This window comes from Gallus gallus, chromosome 17 (assembly GCF_016699485.2).
Source record: "Gallus gallus isolate bGalGal1 chromosome 17, bGalGal1.mat.broiler.GRCg7b, whole genome shotgun sequence".
Lineage (NCBI taxonomy): Eukaryota > Metazoa > Chordata > Aves > Galliformes > Phasianidae > Gallus > Gallus gallus.
The window spans coordinates 3876434-3888315 of record NC_052548.1 but is presented as its reverse complement, the minus strand read 5'-3'; the positions used below and the strand labels follow the sequence as shown (position 1 = coordinate 3888315).

The 11882-nt window shown below is 46.7% G+C and overlaps 1 protein-coding gene across 2 annotated transcripts in view; it reads right to left on the bottom strand.

The window, feature by feature from the left end:
• Window positions 1-11882, bottom strand: part of PAPPA (pappalysin 1) — a 176024-nt gene that overhangs the window by 7067 nt on the left and 157075 nt on the right. For both annotated transcript variants that reach the window (XR_001464480.4, XM_415522.8), the window contains exon 21: window positions 9120-9218. Coding sequence is in view for 1 of the 2 variants with exons in the window: in XM_415522.8 (XP_415522.5) it covers window positions 9120-9218 (99 nt within the window). In the remaining variant the exon portion in view is untranslated. The remainder of the gene's footprint in view (window positions 1-9119; window positions 9219-11882) is intronic.

Below are 11882 nucleotides of genomic sequence, written 5' to 3'. Positions count from 1 at the left end.
GTCTTGCTTGTCCTGAAGTGAATTCCCAAGAATTTCTCCCATCTGCGCAGTCTGAGCAAATGACCTCATTGCCCTCCTTAACAATCCTTCCCAGGCAGTGCCACAACCTGTTCAATGCTCCCGATGTCTGCTGTCCGTGGCTTTGCTGCCACACGTTTGCTCTCCCTTTCACAAACGCATTTCTCCAGGCCATGACGGTACGCCCGTTCCCTGTGCATCAGCAGCACATCTAGGAATGCAGACCAAGTACTGTGCATGAGCACACAGCTGTCATTTCCCAAAGACTTTCCATACGTGTCCCTGCACGTCCATCATAGCGTGCTTTTCTCCTGACAGATGAGAACAGGATAGAGGGGTGTGGGTCTTTATTTCACAACTGGGGAGCGTATGGCAGGGACATGCTGACAGAGACATTAAATAGCCAACACTCATCACCACATCAGGCTTCAGAGAGCCTCCTCCTGTTGCTTTTGACTTCTATTCCCAAAAGACGTGACCTTCCTCACCAACCTATGGCCTCAGTGACTTATGAGCTGAAGAACCAAGCAGTGAATAACCTGAATCTACTGATGTGCCAATGTGGAGGCTGCAAAGGAGAGAGAGTCCAAAAGGTTAAAAACAAACGGATCCAAGTAACCAGATACTAAAGAAGCTTTAGAAATTGCAGAAAACAATAGGAGCTTACGGGTCACTTGATCCAACAAAAGCCAGCCACAGTAGGACTGTTCCATATCACAGTGTTATGAATATTCTTCGATAGGAAAATGGAGAAGTCTGTAAACAATGGGGTTCGGGAGGGACTGTTTAACGACTGAATTAAAACACTGCAGAGAATAAAATGACACATGAAAGGAATTGACTTATTTTGTTCAGCGGAGAGGGAAACATTTTGGTTTAGATTATCTGCTACAGTTCAGGTTCGACCTTTCCTTACAAGACTCGAAAATAAAAAAGGCTATTCAGAGCAAAATTTATGTCTTGGAATGAAAGCTTAGTTCACTTAGAAAATGCTCAAACAAAACATGTAGATATGTCTGGAGTTTTCCCTTACTTTTATTTTTTATCCTGAATCATTCAGTTCAGCCTGGATTTGGCAATGATTTTGACTTAAAAAATCCTTCCTGTTGTAGAACAGAGCTACTGGTTGGAGGCGAGATCTGGGCTCCTGGTTCTTTCATTTGTCTTGATCAAACTTTTTCCTCTCCCTGGCCTAGATTCACATTTGTCTGTAACAGCCTAACAAAGGCAATTCAGCGTCCCTGCATTCAGTGGAGAAAGAGGCTCACAGGGAAGGTGGATACACATTTTGCACTGAACACAGGAACACCAAACACAGGCATTTCAGTAAAGTGGCTGAAATTAGCCATGATCATCTCATTGCTCTTTGTCTCTGCTGCTCTCCATGCGTGAGCAGGACTGCACCATCTCTCAGTGGCACAGACATCCCATAAATGCTAACATTTCACTTGGAGAACAAGAGCCAAGAGTGAAAGCCCAGTGTGACCGTATCTCCAAACTGCTGGCTCTCACTCCCCTAACTTATTTTGTGGGCTGTGCTGAAATTGTGACCGTAGGAACCCAAACTGGCATGAGTTTGGTGTTGCGTTGGAGTGCTTTACCTCCTCCATCCCCTCTCCTCCCTACAAAAGCTTCACGTAAGAGAACAGTCCGTCACTCCACTGCAGCAAATATCTGGGAGGGAGTCACTAGGGAAGTGCCTTCCCATGTGCTGTCCTCTGGAAACCCTCCGGTCTTCCCTCAGTGGTCACGGACAGAAGAGACAGAAGCTGTCCCTCCAGGGCACTGCCAAGGCCCCAAAAGCAGCGCTGCACGGCCCAGCAGCAGTCACAGCAGTGGGGAGCCTGACTGGAAGAAGGTTTCTTCCTGATCAGATTAGCCTCATTCACTTCATGACCTTTACAGATTTTGTATGCAGTTTAATTTTTACAGTGCTATTGTCCAGAGACATGAATAGTTTTGTCTATGGCAGTGAGCTCCAGAGATCAGTTTTCTATTATGTGAAAAGGCAAAGATTTTTATGGGTAGTGAGCACATCCACAGTCAAATTAGACAGGACAAAATTTGCCAAACATTAAACAGTGATGTGGGATTTCCACTTTAAATATCATCTACAACAATTAAACGTTTGATTTCCTCAAGGACCTGATTTCCAGAGGTATTTAGGGAATCAAACCCACACACAGCATCTGCTGGGACTGCCAGAAGAGCCCAGCACAGAGAAACCTTAAAACGCCTTAGAACAAGGACTGTCTTTTGTCTTGGGCTTGTTCTGTGACAGCCCTGTGGAGCACAGATCCACGAACAAAGCTGCTGGATGTGCTACAAATAATAAACACTGAGCATTTTTCTGAATGATAGCCTGTTTAGGTGTGGAGCCCAGATACAGGACTCCAAGATTAACTGCTGCCTTTCTTTTTTAATAGATTGGGGAAAGCCCAACTCATTAACAACATGTATGATTTGCACAGTAATGTTGAGATATATCCATTGTAAAACAGTATTAAAGAACTGTCTCCTCTTCCTTCCTCCTGCCAAGTCCTGTGTTCCCCTTCCTTTCCCCACATAGAAAACCTGGCTAATATCTATGAGAGTGTGGAATAAAAGCTGAAAATCAAGCTTATGGCCTGGCTCATTACTGGATGAAGTACTGCAGGATACTGTCTCCACAGGCTACCTAAAATAATCTGAGAGAGACAGAAGTGAAGAACACAGCTTTGCACACCTACACGCTCCCCCTACACATGCGCACATCTCCTGCAGGTGATCCAGAAACAAAGCCATGGCTTGGATCAACAGCACTCAGAGGAACATGGGCCACACCTGAGGCACAGAGGACCACAAGCCTATTTTCGAAGGCAAAACATGCACAGCCTAAGTCATGTCTGTCACCTTGGCAGCACGCATGGCACAGTAAGGACGTCCTGGACTGCCCCTCTCCCAGGCAAGGTGATGAGACTGTGGCCAAAACTCACACTGCTTCTGGAAGCAGGGCTGCCTTTGCCCTTGATGCCACATTCCGGACTATGGGAGCAAAGACAATCATGAAACACAGCGGTGCAGAAATGGGACCCAGGTCATGAAATGAGTCAAGAGCCATAAATCCTATCTAAAGAGGCTGGTGATATCCCAAGACAGATTCCTGCTGAGAAAGTCCAGTGTGGGAACACTGACAGAAGAAACAGCCAACAGGTACAGGGAGGGGTGGGAAACACTTCTGCAGAAGGTCACAGCTTACCCCTAGCACACATTCATATCATACTGACCCAGCTCCACCTCCCATCCAGGGTGGGCAGCATTGGGTCTGGGCTGGAGGCAGGGGGAAGCAGGGGAGGAGGCATGGAAAGTGTTGGGAAATAACTTCTTGTTAGACTTCAGCTCTGAAGTGTTTGCAAAATCTGCCAGATGAGACGAATGGGAGCTATGAAGACCCAACTGCACACAGAGCCTCTGCAATGAACGCGGCATCGAGATAAGCATGGCAGGCAGTGCTGAGTGCCATGGCCCTGAGACCCTCACAGTCTGAACACTGGGGAGTATTTGCTCCCTGTCAAAGCCCTTGCGGCACAAAAATGCATCTTGTAATGTTCTTCCCAGTGGTTTTTGGCATTTAGGTCACAAGAGCTGTTTGGAGATTATGGAGCAAAAAAAGAGGCCCCCTTTTAACTCTGGGGGCTGGTATGTAGGTTCACACCTAGGGCACCTCTCAAGGGGGCCTGGGAAGGGTGAAGATGAAGCTTGTAGGGAACATCCTAAATTTCTCTTATTTGCACCTCTTTAAACTGGGCTTTTCCCCATCAAAGCCAGCAAGCCTGACGTAATAAGACACAGCTCACCTAAACCCAACTGACCCTCATCGATGTCCACTAGGGTCCCAACCCTAGGCGCAGCCCCACCGGTGGACCCAGAATGGCCCAAAGCCAGCTGGGATGCTTGGGAAAGCTCTGGTGGCACAGGGTGCTGGGTGCCCAATGCCCACATCCTCACCAAGCTCCAGCACTCGCGAGGCTGAGCTATGCGAAGGAGCCCTTGTGCCAAACCACACAGAGCTCAGCCGCTCAGCCATCAGCTGCGCTTCCTACCCTTGTGCTACTGATTGTGCAAACATGAATGTAATTAGTCTAAATAATCACCAAAGATTTAATAGCAGCCAGACCACCCAGAGGCCAAATAGCTGGCGGTGGAGCAGGGAAGGTTTGTTCGCTGGTTTTTGTAACACTTGCTAATGAAGTGAGGTCGGGTAGCAAAGCAAACACCCTCCACGAGCACTTCCCCTGGGAACGCTGTATGTTGTGGGAAGCCCCACGTCCCTTGAAGCCAAGAATGTTCTCTCAGGATAGGCAACATGTGCTACTACCATCCCTGCTTTTAATTTATCGTCGCCTGGAAAGCCTCCCCGAACGATTATGAAACCGGCTCTGAGCCCCAAAATAAGCTCCCATCTCAACCAACCATGACTGGAAGCGCTCCTCACATGGCAAGCAGCGAGCCACTCACACTGCGATCAAAAGCTCCTGGGGAAGTGAGTTCACCCAAAGGCCTGGGTGAAGCAGCATGCTCGGAGCACGCAGCAGCGCCGAGCCGCTTCCAGGGGCATGAGGCAACACTCCTCATTGTGTCCGGCCTTCCTCCGTGCTCACCCGCCATTCATTGTATCTCGCCAGCTAATTATAGTGCTGACAAAGACAGCCGGCTGGGGAGGTTCAAGCTGTTGGGAGCAGCACTGTGTCACGGCCATCGATTCTTCTGGATAAGCAGAATTTCCTTGGCCGGGGTGGTCACTTAGGCTGCTAATTGTGCACACTGCCTCAAAACCATGTTCTGCAAAAGGAACAAGACCTGTGATTCCCCAGGACAGGTCTGTGTAGCGGAGAGAGCAGAGAGAAGGCACTTATTTCTCCTAAATCCCAAGAAATGACTATTTCTGTTTTCTTAGGGGTGGGAAGGGGCAGACCCGCCTTTCTAGGGAGACAGGGACAGTCTTGGGAAATCCCTCCTGGAGCCAGCAGCAGCCCTTCAGTTCAAAGCTCCTTTCTTTAGGCCTTGAATTCTTGGCCATAAAGTCTCTGAAGAGGTTTTGATAAGTTGCATATCTCGTAGATAAGCAAAGCTTTGGATGAATCCCACGCGGTTCTCTATCTACCGCAAGTCCTCATTTGTTTTCCGCCAAGGCACTTGCTGGTTTTCCTCTCCAAGGTGTTGGACAGCAATGTCAAGAGGCTGAAGGGGCGGCATTTGAGATGGGAGTTTTTGCCAGGTTGATTCTCCTTTTTCTTTTCTCAGGGCTCAGGGGCAAAGGGGTTGAGGGAAAACCCAAGAGATAACCGAATGAGACGGGTTTTTCTCACGGGGGTTGTAGTTCTACCCCTTACGTGATGAAAAGGAAAGGCAGGGAGGAAAGACATATGAAAGTTTGCCCTTTCGGATGGTTTAGGATGGGGTAAATTTAGAGCAACAAAATTCCCCGCACTTCAATATGCAGAGATGAGACTGCAGGGACTTCAATGTGAAAATCTGCTATTTGAGACTGGAACAAAGTACGCAAGCAGCCTGAAGAAAAGCATTTCTGATTTCTGTGAGGCCTTTCTAGACAGCCCTGCACTGGGAAAATCTGTAGAAGGGAAGGGAAAGAGAAGTGAAGGGGAGCAGTGACTGGAGAGAAGATTTCCTGAAACTAATCGGAAAGAAAGAGCCATCGGCCTTCCCTGGCACGTCAGACAGCCCAGGAGCTCCAAGCTGCCGCCGCCAGCCCAGAGGCAGCCAGCTATGCCCGGGTCGTTTATTTCCCCCACTTTAAGCGCTGTCATATATGTAATGCTTTAAAAAATAGTATCTTCTTTTATCTGCAGCAGGACACAAAGCAAGAAGCAGCTTCCTGGAGCAGCCAGGCGGAAGGGAGCTGGCAACCTGCGCTGGTCAGGAGGAGAGGAAGATGAAAAGGAGACAGGCTTTTGTTTTGTCCTTCACGGAAGACTTTATCCCCTCCAGATACACAACAGAAGCCTCCTCTCTCTTGGAGGTTGGCTGGCAATGGCCTTCCTGTCTCTCCAAGCTGCTCCTGGGTCATGCACAGGGCAAGCTGTGCAGCCCCATCCGCTGCCAGTGCCTCCCTGCTGCTCCCCGTGCCCTGCAGACGGCTGTCCCTGCTGCCCTGGGTGCTGCTGCACAGCCCCGGCTTCCCTCCCTCTGCACGGGCATGCTGATCAATTAGCACAGAACAAATAATTAAGCTGATGAATGTCTCTTTTTCCTGCTTGCTGATGGCCGTTGCCTCAAATTTATGCCTAGAATATGACTGAATTCATTCGTTGCCATTTGCAGCATTCAAAAGAAGTCTTTAATGATTTCTTTTAAGCTCCCTGGACAGATTGTGAGTAGCACAGGGCAAATACTCATTATTTCCTATCTAAGCAGCAGCACTGATTAGTCGGTGGTTGGCCAGATAAGCCACACCGCCCTGCTCCCCTCTCTCTGCAGAAATGCACAAGGTCGTTTGCTGCTAATGCTCAAATGCAAAGCAAAGACGTGCCCTAACCGAATGGCACATGGAAGCCTCCTGGGTTTTTTCAGGCTAATAGAACAGGAGTGTGCAGAATCAGACATTAAGTAAGACGACTGCAGATCAAAGTGAATGTGGGTTGAATCTTTGTGTTTTCAGGCAACCCAGTTCACAGCACTGTGTGCAGCTGAAAGTGTTTTTGGGAGGGGAGTGGGAATGCAGTGAAACTTAAGTCTTGACAGTTTGCGGACATTAAAGATCTGAAGTCAGCTCTTACTTGCCTGTTAGCTCCTGAATCTTCACATGATGCAATGCTAATCTTCAGCCCTTTCCTAAAATAACGTGCGGAGTTGCTATGTTCTGTTAAATGTGAACCATGTGTCACCTCAGCAATGGCTGCGATGGCGAAAAGATGATAAATCTAAAGCTTGTAAAATGGCCTGTGACATTTTGGGAGAAAAACAGGTGTTGCATAAATGTTAGACATTTATGGGTAAACTTGCAGGGGCCTTGAAAGACTGACACATCTGCCACATAGTCTGTAACCCTGAAAGAAAAGGAGCAAAGCAGGCACTTGCATGTGTCTTGCTCTTTCTACAACTGTATGAAAATACATCCTCATCTGGTATTGGAATTAGCAGAGCTGGACTCACCCCTCCCTGTGTCTCCTCCAGGTTTTTGGCTTTTACACCCATTGTGTATTTTAAAACTGTGCCTATTTAAGTAGGTGGCAAATTGTGCTGGAAGGATTTGGTATGCGGAGTATTTTTATTCAGCTCCCTTTTCTCACACCTTTCATTGTTTTTCCCCTTGGAATATCTCCTGTAACGCTCTACTCATAAAGCTCTTCAAAGGCAGGGCTGTGTTTGAACAGCCTTGCCCAAAATCTGCTCTCCAGTCAAAGACCTCAGACAGGAAAATAACTCATAGGGCCGCGCCGCCGCTGCCGCAGGTGTCCCAGTCTGCCTTGCAGGGCTGTTATCCCCTCTTCACCCGATAAATGTAATAAACTGGGACTTGGTTTTGACCTGCCAAGGTCCAAGGAGAAGGCAGTTTTCTCACTTCCCAGTGCCCTGTTCTGCCCCTGGGTCGTCGGTGGGGGTTAGGGAGAGAGGCAAGGCTTGGGAACCAATAAATTCTGCTCCCAAACCTTACTCCTAACCCTCCCCTCAGTTGAGCCCCACACTCTCCATGTCCCAGTCCTGTCTCTACCCCAGCAGGACGTGCCCTTCGTTCCTGTCCCAGTGGGGCTGGTTTGGGTCAGTCCTCTCCTGACCACCTCCCTGCTGATCCTATGGTGCCTCTTGGGGTTAGGAAAACCACCACCTCCCCCAGCTCCCATATAGTGAGGAAAATAACCCCTTGTGTGTGACAAGACGCATCCATCAGCATTCCCAGGTGGGCCAGAGGCAGCCACAGCACTGCACTGCCATGAAGTTTTTGACTGAGCCAAGGAAAAGAAACCTCCAGCAAAAGCTGCCTTAGAAAAGACTGCTCCCTACAAAGAGGACTCCAGTCCCTCAGGTGCTCTACGTAGAGAAGCTTCTTCCTCAGCCTGGTAAAACGCATCATCTCATACACTAAACCCACGCTTTCCCTGTCTACTCTCAAGCTTTCAAATTTATTGATGTACATCAGATACTTAACATAGCTGGATTTTCTTCAGTCTGATCTACACTCAAATCCTCAAGACAAGGTAAAAATTTTACATGCCAGAGGCTACGGTTTTCTTTCATTTCTTTGGGAAAAATAAGTTCAAAATCTATCACGGTTAGAAATAGATGAAATGTTGTAGTGTTTCAAACCACAAGCTTCATCACTCTCCTGTCTCTGTAACACTGGCCAGAAATGAATATTAGAAGAAGCATAAAAAATATGGGGATGTATAGAGGGATCTTTCCCTTGCTCAAGCAGTCCATGTTTTAGATATTCCTGTGCCAGAAACTGCATCCAGATCACTTTGATTAATAGCCACTGATGGGCTAAACGTCCATGAATGTGCCTATTCTTGTTCTGAATTCAAATATATTTCGGTGTTAATAATGCTCTATGGGAATGCATCCCATCATTCAAATACACACTGTGTGAATGGGTCGAAGTTCAGACTTACTGATGCATTTGTTTTGCTCTCTGCTCTTCTCTTAATGAATCCTAACTTTCAGTTTCCCTTTTGAGCACTGAGGGCAGATATCAGGACAGGCAAATACACCCTTCTAAGAGTGCTTGATGGAAGATCTCCTGAGCACCAGGTGCAAAATGGATGACCAATAGCTTTTCTGATGAACATGCCCAGCATTCTGGAGGGAGACAGCCTTTGCCTACAGAGCAGTAAGGGTTCATTTACAACAGGAATGAATGATGGTCTGAAACTGAACACATCTTGCAGAGGTATAGGGCAGGTAATGATTAGAAATGCACACGCCTATCAAGAGAGAACTGCAAAATGAACCAAGAAGAACTGAGCACCCACAGGGAGCTGATGCATAGACTCGGTCCTTCTGAGGACCTTGGATCCCCTCTTCTAAACAAAATAAATTCTCCCTGGACACAAAACAGCACTCCCTGATGAATTCCCAGAGAAAACAGGAAGGGACATCCCTACCTTTTTGGTCTTGACTGTTGAGGCGCAGCAGTCCCCACCATCATAGTTGCAGAAGGCTCGGTTGTTGATGGAATCACAGTAGTTGTCTCCCATGAAAGGCTGGAAAATAGAAGAGCAGAGACTAAGGACATGAACACGGATTAACAGTAACAGTTATCAGAAGGAGAAGATGAAGCCTTGAAAGAGCCACGTAGTTTGTAACATTACCAACTGCCCTGAAAAGCAAGAGATAATTATTCCCCTCTCCCTTCAAAGCAGAAAGAAAAAAGAAGGACACTAGAGCCCTTGTTGGCTTTTCACATCCCACATAAGATGATGCTTCAGGAAGATTAATTTGACTAGGCCCAGAGACAGCATCAAGGCATCTAAAATTGTGTCACCTTTACACAATTTTAAGCTAACCTTCTGAAACTATGTGGGATAAGAAGAAGGTTATGCATAGCAACAGAACTGGCTTGCTTTTAATAGTTGTACTTTCAACCACAGCTCTCCTAACTATGCAACAAGTGTCAGCAAGGAGGTTATAAAGCATATCTCAAGGAGAAGTGGAAGTGGTCTGAGCTAAGTACGGGGTCCACACGCACTCATTCCCCAGTTAGCACTTACTGCGTGTGATCTTGGCCATGACACCTAATCTTCCTCCACTCCACTGCTCAGAGCTGGGATAATGGAAATTATTCAGAGGGACGCTGAGGAGAGCTATTAAGCAAAATTCATAAATCACCTTGAAAAAGAAAATGTGGTCTATGTGCTGCACAGGACCTGAATAATAATCACAGTTCTGAAGAAAAGGCATGAGGTCTGGATCTTCATTACACCTTGGAGCCTTACTGGTCATTAAGTACAAGAGCCTTTCTTGGAAATCCAAACTGTGCCTGATGCTAGGAAGTGACTGTGCCAGGTACAAGGAACCCAGGCAGCTCCGAAAGCTCAGACAAAGGGATGCTGAGCACAGAGCACAGTCATATCTCCATAGTACTTCTTACACTCACAGGCTCATGGGGCCATTCCCATTTTATTTGCTCTTTGGAAAATTCATTTGCTCTGCACTGAGAAAAACACACCAGGGAGTTTCCTACAAGAAGTCATCTCTGCAGAGCGCGTGGGGAGGATTTCGCAGCAGTTGCAGTACCTGAATTTTCCTGATGATGGAGACGTAAGGAACCAGCAGTGAGAGCTTACCTGAAAGGCCATGGCCATGGCCATCCATATTGAGACAGACTCTGCGGACTGGTGAAGGTGCAAGCTTTTACTGCTGCTGTTTTACAAGTTTACATATTTCTATCAGGGTAGAGGAACTCCAGGCCATAACGGCAATAGTGGACCAGAGCACGACTCCCATGAAGTGACTAATTGAGCATCAATTCTTTAGTTACAAGCAAATACTGCAAATGCCAACAAGGAAGCAGAATTACAGAGTGAGATTCCAACCCCTTCAGACTGGCTGAGCTCCACTGACTTCCACAGAGATTGGCTCACTTATACAGACAAAGGCCTTGACTTGAAAAAGCCCTTCCAGTTTCGTTAATATAACATGAGTTACATGGAAAAGATTTATAAACTGATGGAGAGATATTTTTATGTCAATCTGGTCATATTAAAAACAGTGAATTTTGTTCAACCTCCTAAGACATCTTGATAGGCTTCTCTGTGCTTCCCTTGTACTGTCTGGCTGTGCCTGCTTGTTAAGAAAGCCTTTGCTTTAATGTCCTATGCTTATATCTGTACCTATGAACATTACTAATAAGAACTTGTAAAAGAATTTGCTTGTTACTTGCACTGGCACAGTAAGCAAGACCATCCTTTGGAGGAAAACAATGGGACAAATAACATCTATTCTGAGTTGGTACCCGAATGCTCATTTGGGAAGCCTTGCAGGGCTGGCTGCTGAAGTCTGTAGAGGTCTCTGTGCATATCTTAGTGCTCCCACATCTCTGGAGGAGCTTTGTTTTCTCCACTGACTATATAGGTAGGGGGTGGGGGGACTAGTTTTCATCAAAACATCTAAGTTAGCTGCCTCCAGGTACGTGGCTGACTCATAAACCTCTATTCCAGCCACTAGGGAGCGACAAAAAATCACATTGCAGCAGTCTGGGTTACTGCTCTGAGTGCCAAGAGTGAAATAATGCCCTGCTTACAGCCTTCTATTCAGGGAACCCTCCCTAATGCTAAGGATATCAATACATTAGGAATTGTATCAGCCTAATGGCCCAGTATTATTGACCTACTGGCTTATTATTTCCTGTTTCCATAGTCATGAAGAAAGGCTTGGTGAAGATGGCATTTCTTCTGAAATCTTATTGCCAGAGAACAAGCTCTGGCCCATTCTTGGATCCTGGAAGCATCATGCTCTAAAAATGATGCTAGAGGCCATTATCAATTGTCTGGGCAAAGCCTCCCACGATGACAGATTGTGATGCAGTGACACTGCTGAATGAATGATGAAAAGAAGGAAGTTTCTATTGATGTAGAGGGATCTGGCAATTAACAAGGATGGAAGGAAAGAAAACGTGGAGAAAAAGCATGTCAGTAATAATGGCTTCTGGTAAATTATTACATCACTGCAAAGTTTGCGTCAGTAACAACTATCCTTAAACAGCAGGAGAATGGATACCCAATGGTGCATCAGCACCTGAATGGCATTTCTTAATGGCCACTGGATGTTATTTTAGCTCTCTTTGGAGAATAGGGGCGCATATCCAGCCTGCATGAATGTAATGCGTGAGATGGCTTATGACATTCAAAGCACTGACAGCAGAATGC